General features: G+C 51.4%; 1 protein-coding gene and 1 non-coding gene across 5 annotated transcripts in view; both read left to right on the top strand.

The window, feature by feature from the left end:
• ACACB (acetyl-CoA carboxylase beta) overlaps positions 1-20,375 on the top strand; it is a 132,606-nt gene extending 112,231 nt beyond the window's left edge. For 3 of the 4 annotated variants that reach the window (XM_069558243.1, XM_069558244.1, XM_069558246.1), the window contains 13 exons: positions 540-660; positions 2,946-3,056; positions 4,370-4,513; positions 5,168-5,288; positions 6,782-6,878; positions 8,649-8,745; positions 10,076-10,211; positions 11,256-11,433; positions 14,516-14,628; positions 15,963-16,117; positions 17,006-17,176; positions 17,519-17,655; positions 18,780-20,375. In XM_069558243.1, the coding sequence (XP_069414344.1) occupies positions 540-660; positions 2,946-3,056; positions 4,370-4,513; positions 5,168-5,288; positions 6,782-6,878; positions 8,649-8,745; positions 10,076-10,211; positions 11,256-11,433; positions 14,516-14,628; positions 15,963-16,117; positions 17,006-17,176; positions 17,519-17,655; positions 18,780-18,906 (1,708 nt within the window). In that variant the 3' untranslated portion in view covers positions 18,907-20,375. The remainder of the gene's footprint in view (positions 1-539; positions 661-2,945; positions 3,057-4,369; positions 4,514-5,167; positions 5,289-6,781; positions 6,879-8,648; positions 8,746-10,075; positions 10,212-11,255; positions 11,434-14,515; positions 14,629-15,962; positions 16,118-17,005; positions 17,177-17,518; positions 17,656-18,779) is intronic. The other variant, XR_011250012.1, reaches the window with a different exon arrangement.
• On the top strand, positions 3,176-3,248 carry TRNAE-CUC (transfer RNA glutamic acid (anticodon CUC)). Its single transcript has one exon. It is a non-coding gene; the product is annotated as a tRNA-Glu (tRNA).
• Positions 20,376-22,179: the final 1,804 nt, after the last annotated feature.

Genomic DNA, 22,179 nt, shown 5'->3' with positions numbered 1-22,179 from the left:
CCAGGGGCTGATTTCGCGGAAGACAGTTTTTCCATGGATGGGGGAGGCAGGGATGGTTTTAGGATGGTTCAGTTGCTGCACTTGCTGTGCACTTTACTTCTATAATTATTACATCAGCTCCCCGTCAGATCATCAGGGAGGTTGGGCTGTGCAGTGGACTCATGTGGCCATGATTGACTGGTCATGAACCAAGTGCCTTCTCCTGGCACACGCCCATCTCGCTGCAGACCAAAGGCTGTCTGATTGTCTCTGAAGGAGTGCAGGGCAGGGATGATGCTTTGTTAGGACAGCCTCTGCATCAGCGGACTTTCTCTTTGGTTGGAGGGGTGATCATCATCGAGGCTGTACTTGCCCTTCTGGGAACTTTAGGGCCAATCGTGAGGGTCCTAGACCCGGCCTTCATCTCACCGGTAGCTGCTCTCTCACCCTCCAGCCCCTCGCCTTGCTCAGCCTTCCTTCCCCAGGTCTGTGGGAAGCGCATCAGCCTTGGATTGTCCTGGGCTGGAGCTCAGTCTGTAACTCTCCTTTGGTTCCTGAAGGTATGTCATCACGGACATCATCGGGAAGGAGGAGGGCCTGGGCGTAGAGAACCTGAGGGGCTCAGGCATGATTGCTGGGGAGACCTCCCAGGATTACGACGAGATCGTCACCATCAGCATGGTGAGTCCCTGCCCGTTTTCTTTTCCAACTCAACTTTTTAGTATGGAAACTTTAATCAGGAAAAGCCTGTCATACAAAGTGAAGGAAGTCAGAAAGAGAAAAGCAAATGTCATATATTAACACGTATGTATGGAATTTAGGAAACTGGTGCTGATGAACCAATTTGCAGGGCGGAAATAGAGACACAGACACAGAGGGGCAGACTTGTGGACGCAGCAGGGGAAGGGGAGGGTGGGACGAATTGAGTGGCACTGAGACATACATTATACATTACTGTATGTAGCAGAGCCAGCGGGAAGCTGCTGCATGACACGGAGCTCAGCTCAGCGCTCTGTGACAACCCAGAGGGGTGGACTGGGGTAGAGGGTGGGAGGGAGGTTCAGAGGGGTGGGGACATATGCTTTCTGATGGCTGATTCACGTTGCTGTACGGAAACAACCAACACAACATTGTAAAGCAATTATCCTCCAATTAAAAATAAATGAAAAAAAATAGTCGTGAAAGTAAAGAGAATTGATAACGAGCCCCGTGTACTCATCACCGGCTCCAACAGTTGTCAGCGTGTAACCATTCCTGCATCCTCAGCCCATCTGCCCACTGTTCTGGAATATTTTAAAGCAGCCTCCACTTATATCTTTCCATCTGTAAGTACCCGTAGTGTGGTTCTTTGCTAGATAAATGCTCCCCCATTCATTTCTTTTTTAAATAACATAACCATGATACTATTACACCCAACAATAACAGCAGCAATTCTTTGATATCGTCAGAACTCAACTTGGGTTCAGTTTTCATAGTTATCTCAAAATGTCTTATTATAGTTGGTTGGCTTGAATCAAGATTCAATCTCTTCTTCTTTAAAAGATATTGAGTATTTAGAAGAACGTTTGGGCCTTCCCTGGTGGCCCAGTGGCTAAGACTCCACACTTTCTCTGCAAGGGGGCACGGGTTCAGTCCCTGGTCAGGGAACTAAGATCTTGCATGCCCAGTAGTGTAGGCAAAAAAAAAAAGAACTTTTATCTAATTTTAACTGGTACTAAATGACTGTCTTCTCATTCCCTAGTGTGGCCTTTACAGAAATATCTTCTGTTTCTGTTGGAGTTGGTAGTAATAGTTCTCTTTAGTGGTAAACTGTCACTCAAGTCCTGATTTTTACCCTTGGTGTTGGGTCTTCAGTTTCCAAGGTGGGAAATGCTGGCCTTGAGTGTCTTCCTTGGGCTTATTGTCTAGGTGTCATTATGTATGTTTCGTACCTATTTCAGAATAAAAAGACATATATATTTACATATTCTAAAATATGTCATTTTCTTTTGAAGGATATAAAAAGGAATGTTTTCATATATTCCAAAATAGATATACATATATGTGTGTGTATATATATATATATATATATATCTTTAATTTATACAGACAGGCACACCTCAGAGATGTCGCAGGTTTGGTTCCAGACCTCTACGGTAAAGCAAATGAATATAGCATTGAAGTGGAGATTGTGATAAAGTCACAGGGATTTTTTGGTTTCTCAATCCATGTAACAGTTATGTTTGTACTAGACTGTAGTCTGTTAAGTCTGCGATAGCATTATGTCTTTTAAAAATGTATACACTTTAATTTTAAAACCCTTTATGGCTAAAAAATGCTAACCCTCATCTGACACACAGGATTGCCACAAACTTTGTTAAAAAAAATAAATAAGCCTCAGCATCCACGAAGTACAATAAAATGAGGTCTGCCTGTATGAATCTTTCTATTTTGAAACAGTTTCGACCGCATCGGAAGTTACAGGTTGGTTTGGGCAGGTCCTGGGTGCCCCTCGCCCAGCTCCTGTGTGATAGTGTCTTGTGTAGTGTCTGGTAGCTGTCGTAGGTGGTCAACACAAGGACACTGACATTGGCACGCTACTGTTAACTCGACACAGACCTCGATCATTTTTTCCCAGTTTCACCCGCCCTCCTAGGCTTCCTTTGGTTGTGTGAATGCATGCAGTGTCTCGGGAGCGACCACACTCAGAAGGGCCACAGAGATGCCTCTTGAAGCAAGAGCCAGAACATTCCACATCTGCTGTGTGTCTTTACAACACTCTTCCTCGCTAGCCCCATTCTTTCTGGACAGGAGGTCGAGGTCAGGCAGCCTGAAGGACAGGCTTGTGCCCACGCTGTCCGGCCACCAATCAGGATGCCCATGGCCAAGCTGAGCTTCCACTCATGCCCAGTGGCTCCTGGACCGTCCCTGCTGTGGGGGGCGGGGCACTGGCCCTGAGGAATGCCGGAGGGGTCCTGTCTCCACAGGTGACCTGCCGGGCCCTCGGGATCGGGGCCTACCTGGTGAGGCTGGGCCAGCGAGTGATCCAGGTCGAGAATTCCCACATCATCCTCACGGGGGCGACGGCTCTCAACAAGGTGACCACCTTGAAGGGACGGCCGGGGAGTGGACATGTAGGGGCAGGGACAGGGTCATTCTGACATTCCCAGTGTCCCCAGTGGGGAATTTTTCTCAGCATGAAAGCAGTTCCAGGAATTCCCTGGTGGTCCAGCGGTTAGGACTCCACACTCTCACTGCTGAGGGCCTGGGTTCAATCCCTGGTTGGGGAACTAAGGCCCCACAAGCTACATGATACAGCAAGAAAAGGGAAAAGAGAAACCAGTTCCATCCCTGCTAATATAAGAGCTGTTCTTTCATTTTGCAGTTATATGGGCCTCTTATGAGCTAACATATATTATAGACAGATACGTACGTACATATAGATGTGTATAGATAGATACATACGTACATATAGATGTGTACAGATAGATACATACATATAGATACCTGGTGGCTCAGCATGAAGAGTTTGCCTACAAAGCAGGGGATGCAGGTTCGATCCTTGGGTCAGGGAAATCCACTGGAGAAGGAAATTGCCTTTTCCCACTCCAGTGCAATCCACTCCAGTATTCTTGCCTGGAGAATCCCACGGACTGAGGAAGCTGGCGGGCTGCAGTCCATGGGGTCAAAAAAGAGTCTGACGCAACTGAGCGACCTAACAGCAACAATGTGTGTGTTAGGCTCTTCTGGTGGAACTAATTCTCTGTGTTACTGTAATTTAAAATTTAAAATATTATTGAAATTTTAAAAATTATTAAAATAGCATTACACATTGCAGAAAATTGGGAAAAGACAAAAAAAAAAAAGTAATTTTGTCCCCACTGTAGTTCTTGTGTAGCTTTCCTCTCATCTCATGTCTTTACATAGTTAGACTCCTAGGGAACAGTTTCGTGTGACTCTTTACACTGTCTTGAAATGCCTTCCACAATGCTGTAAAGCCTCCCTAACATCAGGTCTGCTGAAAATCCCACAGTGGGTCTCAAAGTCTGGCCCCTGAACCAGCAGCATCAGCATCACCTGGGATCATGATAAAAATACAAAGTTTTCTGGCCCCACCGCAGACCTGCTCCATCAGCAACGCTGGGTTGGGTTTTGCCTGGAGATGACTAGTCACCAGCTGGATCTCTGGTTCTCAAACTGGGCTGCATAATGGAATTATCTGGAAGTTGGAAAAAACAGCAATAGATCCCCAAGATTCTGATATGATCGGTCTGGCTGCCCGCAGCCTGGACATCAGGACTTTTGAAAGCTCCCAGGTGATTCTGACATGCAGCAGGGTTGAGGACCATCTGCACAGATGGAAGGCCCCCAGGTCGGACAGGACCTTGCTAACCGTGTCATGTCGAAGCAGGTCCTGGGCAGAGACGTTTACACGTCCAACAACCAGCTAGGAGGTGTGCAGATCATGCATTACAATGGCGTCTCACATGTCACCGTGCCGGACGACTTCGAGGGTGTTTGTACCATCCTGGAGTGGCTGTCCTATATGCCAAAGGTGCAGTGTCCTTCCCCTCCTCCCTGTTGAAGCTTGGAGCCTGGAAGACTCTGTTATCTGGTTCATTTGCCAAACGATGTGGAAGGGTAGGGAGTAGGTAACACTGAAATTGTGCCTAGGGTTAATTTTTCTTTTCTCTTCTCTCCTTCCCTCTCTGATGCCCAGCCCTATAGTCACTGTTCTTTGCTTTTTTTTTTTTTTAATGACTTTGTACGGAGGCTGTGTGTCGATCCTTTAGAAAGAGGTGACATTGCCTGTAATCAAAAGAGGTAACAGGGACAACAGAGAACCCTCAGGCTTTGCAGTCAGGCTGGATTTGATTCCTGGCTTCCTTCTCGTAGCAATGAGAGCTCAGGACCATCTCTTAATCTTTCTAAGCCTCAGTTTCCTCATCTGTAAAGTGGGAGTAACAATGGCACCCATCCCAGGGTGTTGTCACTGATGGCTCAGTGACATGATGTGTGGAGCTCAGTACTTGGCAGGCCCTCAGCCAAATGCTACTCCTAATTGTGATGATGACCTACTTTGGGTTGGGCTTCTGCCATGTAGCCAGGCATCACCATAGTCGGAAGGGGAGAGGAGGGCAAAGAGTGAACTGCAGACATTATTGATGAGCCTAAAGGACTAAGTGGGAGACCTGACTTTCTTTCCTAGGATAATCGCAGCCCAGTCCCAGTCATCACACCCAAGGACCCCACTGACAGAGAAATTGAATTCCAACCATCTCGCGGGCCCTACGACCCCCGGTGGCTACTTGCAGGAAGACCTCACCCAAGTAGGTCCCTCCAGGGTTTTGTCTGAGCCCTGGGTCTTGGGGTTTCTTTTCTGCCACCAAGATAAAAGAACGAGTCAGTAGAAGATTACCGCCAAGGGATACCCCTGAGGTCGAATGCAAAAAGGGGGGGAAGGATAGAGAGTTTTCTCTGTGTTTTTCCCAAGCTGATGACTGAGAAGGGGTGGGAACAGCCTCCGGTTTCTGGAGCTGATGGATGGAGGTGAGACGCAGCAGAGGTCATGACCTCCTTCCCGGAAATTGCCCCAGGTGTGGTCACATAGGTGGAAACTCTGGGACTGGAACCTCAGGGTTTCAGAGAGAAGAGCACTTCTCTCTCTGTCCCTCTCTTTCTATTTAGCTTAAACCTTCATAAGGTGGCTCTCCATGAGTTTACCCAGGACGAGCAACGTTGCCTCTTCTGCAGCTGCGTTTGTAGACATACGTGCGGGTGTGCACACATATATCCAAACACAGCTGTGTGCACGCACGCACTGGCACGTGCACACGTCCCACCTCCCCCAAAGGGACAGGTTGGCCTCCTGGAGGTATCTGGTTACATTCTGAGCCACCAGGACAGAACTGGAAAGCTGAGCTGCCCCCGTTGCCACAACCCCGAGTCCAGAATTTCACGTGCTGCCCCATTTAGAACTCGGCCTCTCCTTCCAGCTGCATGGGGCAAGGGAAGTGCCGCCAGGAGCATGTCAGGCTCCACCAGTGAAAGATGCCCCGTGGCCTGTTCCCCCCTCTGCCATTTCTCCTAGGCTTTCTCACCTGAGAGCACTGGCTTTAGCTTGATTTTTAAAAACCTCTGATGTGTTACCACCCATTTGCTCCAGCTAAGAGGGCCAGCCCCCAGGCAGACCCTGAGGCTGGGGTGCTTTGTTCCCAGGGGCCCAGCCCCCCTGTTCCTGCCAAGTGAGATCTCTCCTGCTACCTGCCTCCTCATGTCCAAACCACAGTCGGGTGCAGCACGGTGTGGCTCCCAGGCACTGCGTCCTCCCCAGGACGGCCACAATTGACATCCGCTTGTTCACTGTCCCTTTCTCCGCCTCTCTGTCTCCCAATGGAACACATTCTTCCCAGCGTAACGGTTCTGAGGCTGCAGCCCCCAGGTCCGGGATGAGTGTTTTTCTGAGTAGATGGCCCCTTCTGAAATCGTGCCTTCCGAAGGCAGCCATCTGCTCTTTTTGCCTCCTGAGAAGAAAAGGCAGAGACCATGATCAGGGTCTCCTCGTGTTTGGCGTGGAAGGAAGTTGATGTGGTTGGGTGTTCTGTATGGACTGACTTCCTGATTTGGTATATTGTTTGGCAGCCCTGGTTTTGTGTGTGGGCAGTGGGCAGGGGAAGTGTTGTTGTTTTCCAGGAATAAAGGTGTCTGGGCTGTCAATGTCAGGCTGTCCTAGAGAGACGGCAGAGGAGTCTGCCCTCCAGGTGGACGTCGGGGGCCCTCAGCAACCAGCCCCCAGCCTGAGCTTCCACACTTCTGCCCACAGCTCTGAAGGGATCCTGGCAGAGTGGATTCTTTGACCAGGGCAGTTTCAAGGAGATCATGGTGCCCTGGGCCCAGACTGTGGTGACGGGACGAGCCAGGTAACCCTGAGGGCGGGCGCAGGCGGTCTCAGCAATGCTTTCTCCTTGGCCTTGGATTTTCCAAAAGAAAAACCAATGCAGGGGGTTGGTGGGGGGGCAGTGTTTCTGGCTGATGAAATTTTTCATAGAGTCTGGATTTGTCCGTAACTTTAGAAGACATCTCCACCAACTTCTTCCCGGGGGCCAGGACCCTTGCCCCTTGTGTCTGCCCCTGGGCCAGAATCTTAAGGTGGCCCTGGTATTTTCTGGGAAACCGCACAATCAGAGGTATGAACTCCATTTAGGAGGGCCGTGGGCAGGAACCGCTATTGTATACCAGAGCTGGCAGAAGGCTTAAATGCTTGGATTCTTTCAAAGCTGAGCTCACTCCTTCTCTTCAGGATGAGTCCAACTACCCCAGAGTTCTTCCTTTTATGGAGCCCAAAGCAACAGCCTCATAATTTACCACTCAGATTCCTGGCACAAGACAGTTGCTACGAGTTCAGGTTCTGGAGTCAGACCTCTGCTGTAACTCGCCTTTCTGGGCTTTTACATCCTCATCTGTACAATGAGGCTAATAACTCTACCCCTTCCCACTCCTGAAGGATTGTTGTGATTAATAGAAGTGGTGATGTGTTAGGCATTTAAAATATCACAAATGGGGAATTCCTCTGTGGTTCAGCAGTTAAGACTCCTTGCTTCTACTGCTGGGGGTGCTGGTTTGACACCTGGTTGGGTAACTAAGATCCCAAGTGCCACATGGTATTTAATATTTTTAAAATAAATAAAAAGCAGTTAAAAATCATAAACACCCCATAATGTTATTAATAGCAGCTGCCCTTATTGTTATTTACTTCTCTGTAATAACCGTTAAAATACTAAGTCTATTACTGGGATTGCTTCTCCATAAGTGTTTTACTCTTTTCAAATGGTCTTTTTCCGGGGGGCTGCACTGTCTTCATCCAGTATGTGGGCATAGTTGCCCTGCAACATGTGGGATCTTAGTTCCCCACCCAGGGATCAAACCCATGGCACCTGCATTGGAAGGTGGATTCTTAACCACTGGACCATCAGGGAAATCCCCTGGAATGTGTTCTTTAAACCTGAGATGAAATCTACTCCCCCTTCCACATGGAAGCGCTTGATTGGAAGACTGCTCTCCCCAAACCTTCCCCATAAACTGTTGGGAGCGTAACCGAGAGGAATCAAGTGACGCAGCTGGCCAGGGGCAGCCGGTGGCGGTTGCTGATGGCATGGACCGCCCATAACTGAAGCTGCTCAGGCTTAGCATACCTCCATCCTTTCCCGATGTGGCATGGGGTCCAGACCCGCGCTGTCCACCGTGGTGGCTGCTGGCCACGTGTGACAGCTCAAATTCAGGTGAATCACACAGTGAAAGAGCATGTCACATATTCAGTTCCTCAGCCGTCCCTGCCACGTTTCAGATGCTCCGTGTTCATGTGCAGCTCACGGCTGCCACACTAGTCAGGCCACTAGAGAGCGTGGCCATCATCATGGAAAGTTCTAGGGGACGATGCTGCTCCCATCCCTGTCTTGGCCCAAGCCTCCCCACAACGCCGGCAGCTGTTGCCCCAACACGGGCACCCAGAAGGCCTTTCCAGCCTGCTTGTTTGTGAGGCTTTTCACCGCTTCAGGGCCAAGCTGAAAACAGCACACTTTTCTCTGTCCACCCTCATCCCGGCCCGTGTGCCTGGGCCGGACCCACTTGGCCCCCTGAATCGGCCTGGGGTGCTGCCTCATGCCCCTGCTCACTTGTGGTCCACCTTGCAGGCTGGGGGGCATCCCTGTTGGAGTGATCGCTGCAGAGACGCGGACGGTGGAGGTGGTCGTGCCCGCCGACCCTGCCAACCTGGATTCTGAGGCCAAGGTTAGGGGCCAGGCAGCTGGGCTGGCTCTTTTCACGTTTTGTTTTTTTACTGAAGTGTAGTTGAGTTACAAATTATATTCATTTCAGGTGTACAGCATAGTGATTCAGCATTTCTACAGATTGTGTGCTATTAAAAGTTATTACAAGATAATGGCTGTATTTCTCTGTGCTATACAGTATATCCTTGTTGCTTTTGTATTTCATACATTGCAGTTTATCTCTTAATCCCACACCCCTAATTTGTCCCTCCCATCTTCTCGCTCACCTTTGGTAACTACCTAGTTTATTTTTTGTCTGTTTTATTTTTGTGAGTCTGTTTCTGCTTTGCATATATGTTTATTTGTATTATTTTTTAGGTTTTCCACAGCAGTGATAACATACAGTGCCTGTCTTTTTCTGACTAATTTCACTATGTATAATGTTCTCTAGATCTGTCCACATTGCTGCATATGTCAGAACTGCATTCTTTCCGTGGTTGAGCATGATTCCATTGTATATATTTATGCCACATTGTCTTTCTCCATTCACCTGTCGTTGGGCACTTGGATTGCTTCCGTATCTTGGCTACTGTAAACACTGAGGTGCATGTATCTTTTCAAATTAGTGCTGGGTTGTATATACGCATACATACCCAGGAAGAGAGCTGCTGAGTCATATAGCAGTTCTATTTTTAGTTTTCTGAGGAACCTCCATACTATTTTCCACAGTAAGAGCACTGGTTGACATGCCCAGCAGGAGTGTCCCAGGGTCCCCTTTTCTCTACATCCTCACCAGCATTTGTTTCTGCAGACTCTCTGCTGATGGCCATTCCGACGACTATGACTGTGGTCTTGCTGGGTCTGCTGTGTGGCCGGTTGAGCTGACAGGAGCGGGTCCTGAGTGGTCACACGTCTGTCCTTCCAGCTCAGAGACTCAGAGACATCCTTGGCTCTGGAGTGGGGTGGGGTGGGGGCCCCAGCACTGAGTCTGCAAGGATGCATGGTGCTCCATGCTGTCTTCTTCAGAGGATGACGGGCCCCTAGGAATCCCTCCCTCCTCCTGCCCCTGTCACTGTTGCTGCTTCTAGGGTGGGCCGCGGCGCACCCTGGGAGGAGTTCAGAAGTCAGAGGGCAGGTCCTGGGACCCTACTCAGGGTGGCCTTTACTAGCTTGGCACCTATCAACAGGCAACAGGAGCCTCCCTGGGCCGCAGCGTGAGAGTCACACGTCTGAGCCCCATCTCTGGTGTTGTCACCGATGCCAATCAGGCTGCCTGCCATCCAGGGTGCCATGTGGGCGGCCATCCCATGTCCCACTCAGAGGAGTCTGATGCAGGCTGCTCTGTGTTCCAGATAATCCAGCAGGCTGGCCAAGTGTGGTTCCCAGACTCAGCCTATAAGACGGCCCAGGCCATCAATGATTTCAATCGGGAGAAGCTGCCCCTGATGATCTTTGCCAACTGGAGGGGGTTCTCCGGGGGCATGAAAGGTAAAGTGGCCTTCCTGTGGGTGCCCTAAAGCCTCAGGGTCAGCACCCTGGACAGCTCCCGTGGGGTCGCAACATCATCATCTTAGTTGAGCTTCCTGCAGACGGGAGCTGTTCAGGGAACTGAGGGCTTCCAGTGTGACTTTCCAGAGGTCCCCGTCATGCAGGGAGAGGCAGAGGTGGCCCCAGGAAGCTGCCGAGTGACCTGCGCTGTCACCTCCCCGCTTGGGAAGATGAGAAGGCGCCTGCCCTCCTTAGGGGGCTACTGTGAGCCTCAGTAACCTGACACTCAAATGCAGGTGCTTCAAGGCACTGAGCATTTCAAGAGACAGAGGCTGTCAGTGGGATGTTTCAGAAAGAGCTGGACTGGGGCCGGGCAGACCTGGTCTGAGTCCTTGTTGGGTGGGTGACTGCTCCAAGCCGAAGTTTCTCTCCTCTGTGAAGAGGGGTAAGGATAGAACCAACCTCAGAGGGCCAGGGTGAGAGTTCGTTGGCATGTGGTGGTTACTCTGTGTGATTTTGAGTTATTTTTTAAAAAGTATTTACCTATGTATTTGGCTGCGCCAGGTCTTAGTTGCAGTGTGTGAGATCTAGTTCCCTGACCAGGGGCTGAACCTGGGCCCCCTGCATTGGGAACTCAGAGTCCTAGCCACTGGACCACCAGGGAGGTCCCAGATTTTGTTGTTGTGCTGTTGTTTCCACGTACCATGCCTAATTGGACATGTCTTGGTAGAAAATAAGGACCATATGCCTGTGGGCAGCAGGAGGGAAGAGACTGTGTTATCATCCTTGGAGAGGGTTCTGTTCTGGAAACAGTGGGACAGGCCGGGGGCATCTCTGAGCCAGGGCTGGAAGGGATCTTAGAGATCAGCCCATGCCTCCTTTTCTGGGTGGGAATGTTGAGGCCCCGGCAGGGAGGAGGATCTGGTCAAGGGAGCCCTCTGTACCTTGATCCTGCCTCCTGGCCCCATGAGAACCTCTCCACAACCCCTGGGCAGCAAAGGGTGGGCCTGAGGTCGCCTCAACGGTGGCTGCCTTGCTTTTCAGACATGTACGACCAGGTGCTAAAGTTCGGAGCCTACATCGTGGACGGCCTCCGGAAGTACAGACAGCCTGTCCTGATCTACATCCCACCCCACGCGGAGGTCCGGGGCGGCTCCTGGGCGGTCATGGACACCTCCATCAACCCGCTGTGCATAGAGATGTATGCGGACAGAGAGAGCAGGTGGGTGTGCCGCCCAGCCCAGCCCTGCCTTCCTGCGCGCACTCCCAGTCCAGAGGCCCCACGCCCTTGGAGTCGCACTCTGGGGATCGCAGGGCTGTTCTGAACTTCCAGAGGGATGGAAAGCCTCCAGTTCTCCCAGTCTGAAACCAGCGTCCAGCATGCTGCTGGATTTTCTCAGTGTAGTTAGTGACTGGAGCCCAGAAGAAGTGGAGGAATTGTAGTTTGTTCTTTCACAACTTACACTCACCTGTTTCCCAAGGAGGTTTGCGACCACTTAAAGAAAATAGAAGAAGTGTAATATATAATTAATATAATATATAGTATCAATATATCAATATATTATATATTGTATATGTTATGTTATATATGTTAATATATTATATGTTATATAATATATAGAATATGTTGTCATATATGTATATGTAATTATATAAGCATATAATATATATAATTGTAATATAGTAACTATATTATATTATAATTATATAATATAATTACATAATTATATATTATACAGTATATAATATATAATATATATATTATACACATATATTTTAATATTATTATATATATAAATACTATATATTTTATATTATATAAACATAACATGTATGTTTATATAATTATATATCACATATAATATTAATAATATATTGTTATATTATTATAATATATTATGTGTATAATTAATATAATATTAATTATATTAATATATTAAAATGTTAATTATGATTGATTGATTGTATATTAATTAATTAATTAGGACTTCCCTGATGGTCCAGTGGTTAAGAATCTACCGGCTAATTCAGGGACACGGGTTTGATCCTTGGTCTGAGAACTAAGATCCCACATGTCACGGGACAGCTGAGCTCACAAGCCACAACTACTGAGCCCATGCACCCTAGAACCCGTGCTTCACAGCAAGAGAACCCACCACAACAAGAAGCCTGAGCATCATATCTAGAGAGTAGCCCCCACTTATCGCAACTAGAGACAGCCCATGCAGCAACAAAGACCTAGTGCAGCCAAAGGAAAAAGAAAGACCAAAAGCACCTGAGCTTCCTGGCAGCCAAGATGAAAAGGGAAATATGATTAGATGTCTAGTTCTTACTAGACTCTGAGTCTTCCCCAAAACTGTTCCATAGAAGCTATGTTTTATTCATTTTTATTTATTGTTATAGCCTAGGGCCTAGGCTGACTCCTAATGGGTGCTTGGGAAATACTGGGCAAACGAGGTATACTTGCATGAGACAACACCAGTTCCTCAGGGGAGAGAAACCTTCCTGGCACTTTTTTTTTTTAAAGTGGGAATCTATCCCAGACAGATTCTTCCAGAAAGGATGCTGACGATAATGCTTGTAATTCGGTGTTTGAGTGTCTTCAAAATGAAGAGTATGCCAAATGCTGTGCAGAATGTGAAGGCCACAAGAGCACTTCCTTGGTGGTCCCGTGGCTGAGGCTCTGTGCTTACAAGGCAGGGGACCCAGGTTCTATCCCTGGTCTGAGAACTAGATCCCACATGCCATGACTAAGAGTTTGCATGCTGCAACTCAGACCCAGAGCAGCCCAATAAACAAACATATTCTTAAAAAAGAATAGTTCTGTTCAAGGTGTAGATAGGCACCTTCCTCCTGTGTCTGTTCCCATGTTCATTCCTCAGTTCAGTGAATATTTACTGAGCACCTACTGTGTCTCAGGCGTTACGTTAGGCATCGTGATATGGTGCAAATGAGCCGAGCCTGTCCTGCCTTCAGTGCCCTGTGACCTTCGTGGGAGGTCGCTGAGGTCAGACCTCCAGAAGACTCAGGACAAGAGCAGCCCCAAATGGGGTCACATTAACTTTTCACTCTGGTCACCAGGAGGCTCAGAGCTACATGTAGTATTGGTCAGGGCTTCCAAGCTGTCAGAAGAGAAGGGGGCAAGGGGAACCAAGGGGTAGGGTGAGAGGGTTGGGAATGGAGGGGACCACTCATATCTTGGATTCCTCCATGTGCCTTTGTGTGCTTTAAGGAGATTAAAGAGTACCTTGTAGCCACGAAATTAAAAGATGCTTGCTCCTTGAAAGGAAAGCTATGACAAATGTAGAGAGAGTATTAAAAAGCAGAGACATTACTTTGCCAAGAAAGGTCCATATAATCAAAGCTATGATTTTTCCAGTAGTCACGTATGGATGTGAGAGTTAGACCATAAAGAAAGCTGAGTGTGGAAGAATTGATGCTTTCCAACTGTGGTGCTGAAGACTCTTTAGAGTCTTCTTGCAGTCATTTGGACTGCAAGGAGATCCAACCAGTCCATCCTAAAGGAAATCAACCCTGAATATTCATTGGAAGGACTGATGCTGATGGTGAATCTCCAGTACTTTTGGCCACCTGATGCAAAGAACTGACTCACTGGAAAAGACCCTGATGCTGGGAAAGATTGAAGGTGGGAGGAGAAGGGGACAACAGAGGATGAGATGGTTGGATGGCTTCACTGATGCAATGGGCATGAGTTTGAGCAAACTCTGGGAGATGGTGAAGGATAGGGAAGCCTGGTGTGCTGCAGTCTATGGTGTGACAAAGAGTCAGACACGACTGAGTGACTGAGCACCACCACCACCCTGGCCTGAGGAGAACAGAGATTAGGAAAGCCAGAGAGGACTGTAGCTGAAGAGCTGGTGGGATATGCTGTTCTGGAAAAAGTCACACACTCTTGTTGCTGAAAGGGCCTTCCAGAGTTCAGAACATTTTTGTTTTATTTTTTAGCTTTTGGCTATGCCATGGCATGTGGGATCTTAGCTCCCTGATCAAAGATTGAACTCATGTCCCGTGCAGTGGAAGCATGGAGTCCTAACCACTGGACTGCTAGGGAAGTCCCAGAACACTTTATTTTAAAAGCTGGTTTAATTCCTCCTTCTGTGGATAGAAAAGCAGATGACCAGAGAGGTTAAGTGACTTGCCCAAGGGCACACAGAAAGCCAGCTACAGAGCAGAGGACTGCCACCAGCTTTCCTGGTGGTCTTGCCTCCCCCCGCATGTCCTCTGGTGGTCGCTTGCTGGGGAACCCCTCATACACGCCTGCCCCCGCTGCTGGCTTTTTTCAGAGCGAGTGTTCTGGAGCCAGAGGGAACAGTGGAGATTAAGTACCGGAAGAAAGATCTGGTGAAGACCATCAGAAGACTCGACCCTGTTTCCAAGAAGCTCATGGAGCAGCTTGGTGAGTGGGTCTGAAACGTATCACCTCTCAGAGGTCATGAAAGGGCTCAGCCCACTCATTGCTGGAGGCTTCTAGTATGTTAAAAATAGTGAAGACAACCCCAAACTCAGCCGCAACAACTGTGAGATGTTTCAAATGTTCCCACACAGCCCATCAACCCCTTTAACATTAAAAAATATACACAGTGCCTTAGTGAATGTAATTTCTCAACACACACAAGATAGAATAGTTGAACTATTTCAAGCCAATGAGAAACATTTGACTTTTGGTAGCAAAATTACCCTTTAGAATTTTCCCGTCAGGCATTTTACTAATTTTGTTTGAGTGATAGGTTTGTTTCACTTGCAACTTATTTGTAATTCTCTTTAAAAATGCATATAAGGTAGCATTGCCTTTATAACTGATCTATGTCATCAGAAATTCACAAGTTTCATGATGATGGTGATGATGGGTAGATAATTTCTTTGGTTTGGTATCAGGGTAATGCTGATATCATAGGGTGAATCAGAAAGTGTTCCCCTCTCTGTTTTCTGAGTCTGAGGTGGCATTATTTCTTTAAATCTTTGATAGCAAAGATTTACAATTCAACTACAAATTCAATTGCTTTTTTATATATAGGACTGTTCAGTTTAATCTCTTTGCTCTTAGGTGAGCTTTCGTAGTTTATTTCAAGGAGTTTGTTTTATTTAAATTATCAAATTGGCATAGACTTGTTTATAATATTCCCTTATTAGATTTTACTATGTAAATTAAAAACGGTAACTGATGGTGTCCTGTAAGCGCAGTGGGCCTGATGAAAGGGAACAAATTTGAAGCTGAGTGTTGAATGCTGTCTTGCAAATCTGGATGCATTTTTTTTTTTTTAACTGGAGTCAGGTTGCTTTACAATGTTGGATTAGTTTCTGCTGTACAACAAGGTGGACCCCCGTTGAACATATGTCTCCTCCCTCTTGGACCTCCCTCCCACCTCACCCCCCTCCCACCCGTCTAGGTCATCATAGCGCACTGAGCCGAGCTATCAGAAACAGAAAAGCAAATACCGCATATTAACGCGTGTATGTGGAATCAAAAAACTGCTACAGATGAACCTATTTTCAGGGCAGAAATAGAGACATAGAGAACGGATGTGTGGGGCAGGGAGCGGAGAGTGGATGAACTGGGAGATTGGGGCTGACATACATACACTCCCATGTGTAAAATAGATTGCTAGTGGGAACCAGCTGTTTAGCACTGGGTGCAATTTTTGAGGGTGCAGGAGCAACTTGGCTTGGGAGCACTATCAGGGTTAGAGCTCAGGCCTGCCCTGCAAACCCTGGCTCTTGCCTTGCCCGCAGGAATGTCTGAGCTCTCAGACACGGACCGCAAGGAGCTGGAGGGCCAGCTGAAGGCCCGGGAGGACCTGTTGCTGCCCATGTACCACCAGGTGGCGGTGCAGTTCGCCGACCTCCACGACAAGGCGGGCAGGATGCTGGAGAAGGGCGTCATTTACGTAAGAGCCTGCGGCGCTCCAGTCTGTGTGAATGGCCGAGCCTCAGGTCACCTGGTGTCCAACACACACAGAATATTTGCACTCAGGCCTGTGGGATGAGGCAAATTCCAGCTCTGAGAATCACCTGGGGGAAAAAAAAAAAAGAACAAAAACAACTCCAGTGGTTAAGAATCCACCTTCCAATGCAGGGGATGTGGGTTCAATCCCAGGTCAGGGAACCAAGATCCCAATGACACAGGGCAGCTAAGCCCACACACCCCTCCACAACTGGAGGGAAGCCTGTGTGCCTCAACTAAGACCCAATGCAGCCAAAAATAAAGAAATAAGTATTTTTGTAAAACTCTAGCGCCCAGGTGGCTCTCCAATTAAATCAGAATATGGGTGGGAGGGGAGTTAGGCATCAGTATTTTTTTTTTTTCCCAAATCCCCCAGAGATTCTAGTAGGTCGCCCAGTTTGGGAACTACCACTCCAACCCCTGTGTGTGCTCAGAACCGCTGGGCTGGGTTTGGGACCATTGTTTCCACAACGCACTCCCCCACCACTGATGGTCACAACCCCATCCTCTTGCCCCATCCCCACGAGGTCATACCCAGTCCTGAACACCCCTGTGTGCTGGGCTCCTTCCTGCCTCTCCAAGCCCTCTGCACCCCTCTGCACCCCTCGTGAGCTTCTGGGTCTGGAGGTGGAGATGGGCACCGGGTTTGTACCCAGGGGAGGTGGTCCGGAGACCTGGCAGTGTCCTGTCTCTGCCGCCTCCCTGAGCCTCAGTTTTCCAGCCTGTGAAATGGGAGTGATCACAAGGCCAGGCTCTGGGCAGCTCCTAGAATCCCCCTCCACGGTTCCGGGGCGGGGTGGGGTGGGGGCTCAGGCCCACGGCTTGTCCGCAGGACATCCTGGAGTGGAAGACCGCCCGCAGCTTCCTGTACTGGCGCCTGCGCCGCCTGCTGCTGGAGAGCCAGGTGAAGCAGGAGGTCCTGCGGGCCTGCCCCGAGCTCAGCCACATGCACGTGCAGTCCATGCTGCGCCGCTGGTTCGTGGAGACGGAGGGCGCAGTCAAGGTGGGCCTGGGGCAGAGATGCGCACGCGTGGGCGGGGATCCAAGGGGCAGAGACACATGGGGCGGGGGCCCAAGGGGGCCTGCCCAGCCGTCAGGGGTCCCTCGCTGATGCAGCCTCAGCCTCCACCCCAGGCCTACCTTATGGCTTCCCTGGTGGCTCAGACCGGAAAGAATCCACCTGCAATGCAAGAGACGCGGGTTCGATCCCTGGGCGGGGAAGATCCCCTGGAGGAGGAAATGGCAACCCACTCCAGTATTCCTGCGGACAGAGGGGCCTGGCGGGCTACAGTCTGTGGGGTGGCAAAGAGTCGGACATGCCTGAGCGAGTCACGCTTTCTCTCAGGCCTACCTGTGGGACAACAACCAGACGGTGGTGCGGTGGTTGGAGGAGCATTGGCAGGCGGGCGAGGGGCTGCACTCCACCATCCGCGAGAACATCGCGTGCCTGAAACGGGACTCCGCCCTTAAGACCATCCGGGGGTGAGTGGCCGGTCCGCCCCCGCCCCGCCCCCGCCCGCCCCGCCCCGGCCCGCCCCCGCCCGCCCCGCCCCGGCCCGCCCCCGCCCGCCCCGCCCCGGCCCGCCCCCGCCCGCCCCGCCCCGGCCCGCCCCCGCCCGCCCCGCCCCGGCCCGCCCCCGCCCGCCCCGCCCCGGCCCGCCCCCGCCCGCCCCGCCCCGGCCCGCCCCCGCCCGCCCCGGCCCCACCCTCACCCCGCCCCGCCCCTCACCTCGCCCCGCCCCTCACCTCACCCCGCCCCTCACCTCACCCCGCCCCTCACCTCACCCCGCCCCTCGCTTCCCCCGCCCCCTCACCTCGCCCCTCACATCTCCCCGCCCCCTCACCTCGCCCCCTCACCTCGCCCCGCCCCCTCACCTTGCCCCGCCCCCTCACCTCACGCGCCCCCTCACCTCACGCACCCCCTCGCCTCGTCCGCACTGGTCACGAGGACTCGTGTCCGGCCACCTGGCCCCAGAGCGACCATTCGAGTGCACCGCGTCTCATGGTCCACGGCCCCCGACTCAGGGTCGGGGGCCACAGCCCAGTCCCCCAGCTAAGAGGCTGCCACTCCGCCCAAGCCAGGTCTCCCTGCCCAGAGTCCTGGGGATGTGGTCGGTGGGGGTCGGGAGGTGCGATGATTTCAATTCCTTATCCTGGTTAGACCTCATCCAAGGTCATGGCCAAAGCGTGTTTGTTTAGACAACCATGTTCTGAACACCTGGTCCTTGGGCTGCCAGCTCCTGCTGGGTATGATCCTTCCTGGAGAGCTTGCTCCCCGCGTCCCCGTGGCGTAGGGAGCTGAGCGCATGGGACCCATCTGGCGGGCGAAGCTGAGGTCCAGGGTGAGAGTGTGTGTGTCAGATCACATGGCCTGTGAGCAGGAGGGTGCACTGTTGTTCCTTGAGGTTGTGCTATGGGCCTTCTGCTCCACAGGACCATCGCCCCTCCTGTGTCCGCGACAGGAAGAGGGCTGGGCGCTCCGGGTGGCTGGTTGCCCACCCAGGAGTGGGACAGGCCCTGCGCAGGGCTCTGGGGCTACCGGGGGGCGGGGGCCCACTGAACTCAGTGGGAGAAATGACTTCGCCCTCATCCCCCAACTCCTGCAGCCTGGTTCAAGAAAACCCTGAGCTGGCCATGGACTCACTGGTGTACATCAGCCAGCACATCAGCCCCGCCGAGCGGGCCCAGGTCATTCACCTCCTGTCCACCGTGGACGGCCCGGCCTCTACCTGACCCCCGGTCTTCCCAGTCATTGGCAGGACATCGGTTCAAGAAAAACCGCACCGATCCACTGACCGCAGGCCCTCGCCAGGACTGCAGGGTTTTACTTTTTAAAACTCCTGGGCGTTGCCGCAAGGCTGCTGACCCCCAGCTCACTCCTGTTTAATAAAAGGCTCGGGAGTGCCCTCTTCCAAGCAGAAACCTCCCCCTTCTCCATTGCTGGGAAGTCTGGTTTTTAGCTCTTTAAGACACTTCGCTCCATCACTGAATCGAATTGAACCCAAACACTCCAGTTTCCGTCCACTTTCTGTTGCCTTGCGGGATCCAGGTGTTCTTTTAGACTCGTTTTCTATCAGAGCGTGGAATCTTCTTATTTTTTTTTTCACTCCGAGACCAGCTCTTGATGTAAGCCTCTCACAGGTTTCAGCAGTATAACAAGGAAAGCAAAATAAGAGAGGAGAAAAGAGAAAATCTGTTTTTGTAGTCTGCTTATTTGAACCCTTATTTGAATTCCTCTCACCCAGGAAAGGGTATGAATGATTTTTTTTTTTAATTAAGAGTACAAAATGGTGTTTTGTTCCCCACAAGACTCCTAGCTAATCACTAGCAAAGTCCCATTACTGGGCTTAGTTCCCTCATTAGTAGAAAATTGCATAGCCCTAGGCTCAAGGGCGTTGGGAGACTTATTTTTTCACATGGTTCACAGCCCTCTGCCTGCCCCTTCTCTCCAAGGAGAAGGGGACTCCAGCTTGGGCTGGGAGGACAGAGAAGTGAGGCAAGACCTTCTCCAACCTCAGCAGCCCGGCTTGCTCACAGGTCTCACCCCTGTGGTTGCCGTCACCTGCCTCGGAGGCCCCTTCGGGTCCCCTTCACTCTTGTGCCTCCTGCCTCAGTGTCCGTGGTGGGCTGTAGCCCGAGGGACAGAGCCAGTGGCTCCCAAGGACTGGGCTGTGAGCACCACACTGATTCACTCAGGGAGGGCTTCGCGAGGCCACCACCAGCACCCAGCCCTGAAGACCACACAGCATCAGGACCTGCGGTCCTCCCAGCCGTGTCCATCTGTCCCCAGTGCCCGTGATGGAGGGAGCCGGCCACCCTCCAGTGCCATGGCGGGCAGTCTGCCTGAGGACACCGGACATTACACCTGGCCAACGTGGAGGCCAGCGAGGTTTCGTGGGGAAGCCCCTGCAAGCGGGAACGCTGGGGGATGTCTGAGGCTATCGGCCAGTGATGACAGCCCTGGCCAGCGTGGGTGGTGTGGGCGCAGTGAGGGGTGGGAGAAAGACGTCAGCCATTGTTGTGTCCCGAGACTGATGGGGGTGGGTACGAGTCCATGTGGCTTTGGGAACCGATTTCTTTCCATGTGGAGGAGTCCCTGCGGGTTTGGGAGGGATGATACATCAATGACTAGCTGCAACCCTGGAATGGTGGGTGGAGGAACCTACCAGGAAATGTGTGGAATAAATTATTTTTGGAAGGAAGCATTTTGGCCTTGGCTTATTACCTGGAGTAGAGCAGGCAGGCAGACTGGCAGGGGATTCCCCGGGGATGCGCCCTCCTCCTGTCGCCGCTGAGATCTTGTGCCAGCCCCCATCTCAGGAGGACGGAGCTCCGGTGTGAGTCCTCCTCCCAAAGGCCACAGGGAGACCGCTTCATCCTTGCACTGCCGTTTCACATCTGGATACAGGCTGCTGTCCACAGGCCGGTGATGCCGAGTTTAGCATGAATGGACCTTCCCCGGTAAGATTGACTTCCCTCTTACGGGAGACTTAGCACAGCTGCCTCCAGGGAAGGGAGAAAGGATCAGACCACTGAGTGTGCCCAGAGGCCTGGGTGGCCTGCCCAAGCCTAGAGTGAGCACTCGAGGTCCTGCCGCTGGCCATCTACAGTGCCCTGGCCTCCATCGCATGCAGTCCTTTTGCAGAGCCTTTTGAGGGTGGATGCTACATTTCTAGCCTCACTTTTACAAACAAGAAAACTTCAGCTCAGAGATGAGCAGACTTGATGTCCAAGGTCACACAGCCGGTGAGAAGTGGCCAGGCTGACTCAAACCCAGTCTTCTGGTGTTTTATGTGTGTGCAGCAGGTCCTCAAAGGGTGGCAGTGAGTACATTTCACCCATTAGTTAGCCAGCTGCAGAGACTCTCAGCGAAGCCTTGCTCCTGTGTCTCCTCCGCGCTTTCTTCCAGCGTCAGCACGGTGCCGGCACAGGCAGTCTTCCGGCTGTGACCCGGGCTCTTGCCCACAGTCTGTGACCCTGTGACCTTGGCATTTTTGCTTTGACTCTATACGTACCAGCCCCACTTGCCCATGGTAAGGAATGGATGTCAGACCCAAGAAAGGGCTCCCCAGCCCTCGGCACATGGTGATCCAGGCACTCGGGCTCCGACCGCCCAGCTCGGCACCGCAGCAGGAGAGCACCCCTGAGCCTCAGAAGTTCTCCAGACCGTGCAGGAGTTGCTCTTTGGCTGTGACCATACGGCTGAGGCCCTTGCCCCCAACCCATCACCGAGGGTGCCTGGGGGCTGGGAGGCAAGCCACAGAGCCACCCAGGAGCCAAGCTGCAGAGGAGGGGTGCTGGGGAGAGAAAGGCAGCACCCCTTCCCCGCTGCCTGCCTGTTCTCCTCTGAAGCGGGGCCCTGGTCAGCCCTTCCCGGTACCACCTACAGCCGCATTAACCCCTACCTTCCCTACTGGCTGATCATCACCTATGTGTGAGTCTGGTCTCCCGGTGAGGCTGCAAGCCCCTTCCTGGGTGGGCTTAAAAGTTCGACAGACTCGTAAGTATTTATTTATTTCTGGTTTTGGCTGTGCTGGGTGTTTGCTGGTGCGTGGGCTCCCTCCAGTGGTGGTGTGTGGACTTCTCATTTCAGTGGCTGCTCTTGCTGCCGAGCACAGGCTCAGCCACCTTAGTAGTCGCAGCTCGTGGGCTTAGTTGCCCCAGAACCAGGGATCGAACTTGTGTCCCCTGCATTGGCGGGCAGATTCTTAACCACTGGACCAGCAGGGAAGTCCCAGACTGCTAATCAAAATGCCCTTCTGCTGTTATCTTGGGTGGCAAGTCACCTCCTTTAGTCCTGGGCCTCAGCTTCTCCGTCTGTAAAATGGGTGTAGCAAGTAGTAAGACATGCCTCTTAGTGTTGTCACGAGGATCGAATGAGCTGATTTACAGCCCTGACTGGCACAGGGCCTTGGTGCTGGAAAGAGTGTACCTCCTCCCACCTCGCTGCCCTCCCTGACCCCAAGCAGGCACCAAAGAGATAGCTCTGGAGCCTGGCACACACAG

The sequence above is a fragment of the Ovis canadensis genome, chromosome 17, assembly GCF_042477335.2.
Source record: "Ovis canadensis isolate MfBH-ARS-UI-01 breed Bighorn chromosome 17, ARS-UI_OviCan_v2, whole genome shotgun sequence".
NCBI classification, from domain to species: domain Eukaryota; kingdom Metazoa; phylum Chordata; class Mammalia; order Artiodactyla; family Bovidae; genus Ovis; species Ovis canadensis.
This window is presented reverse-complemented; position numbering and strand designations above follow the sequence as displayed.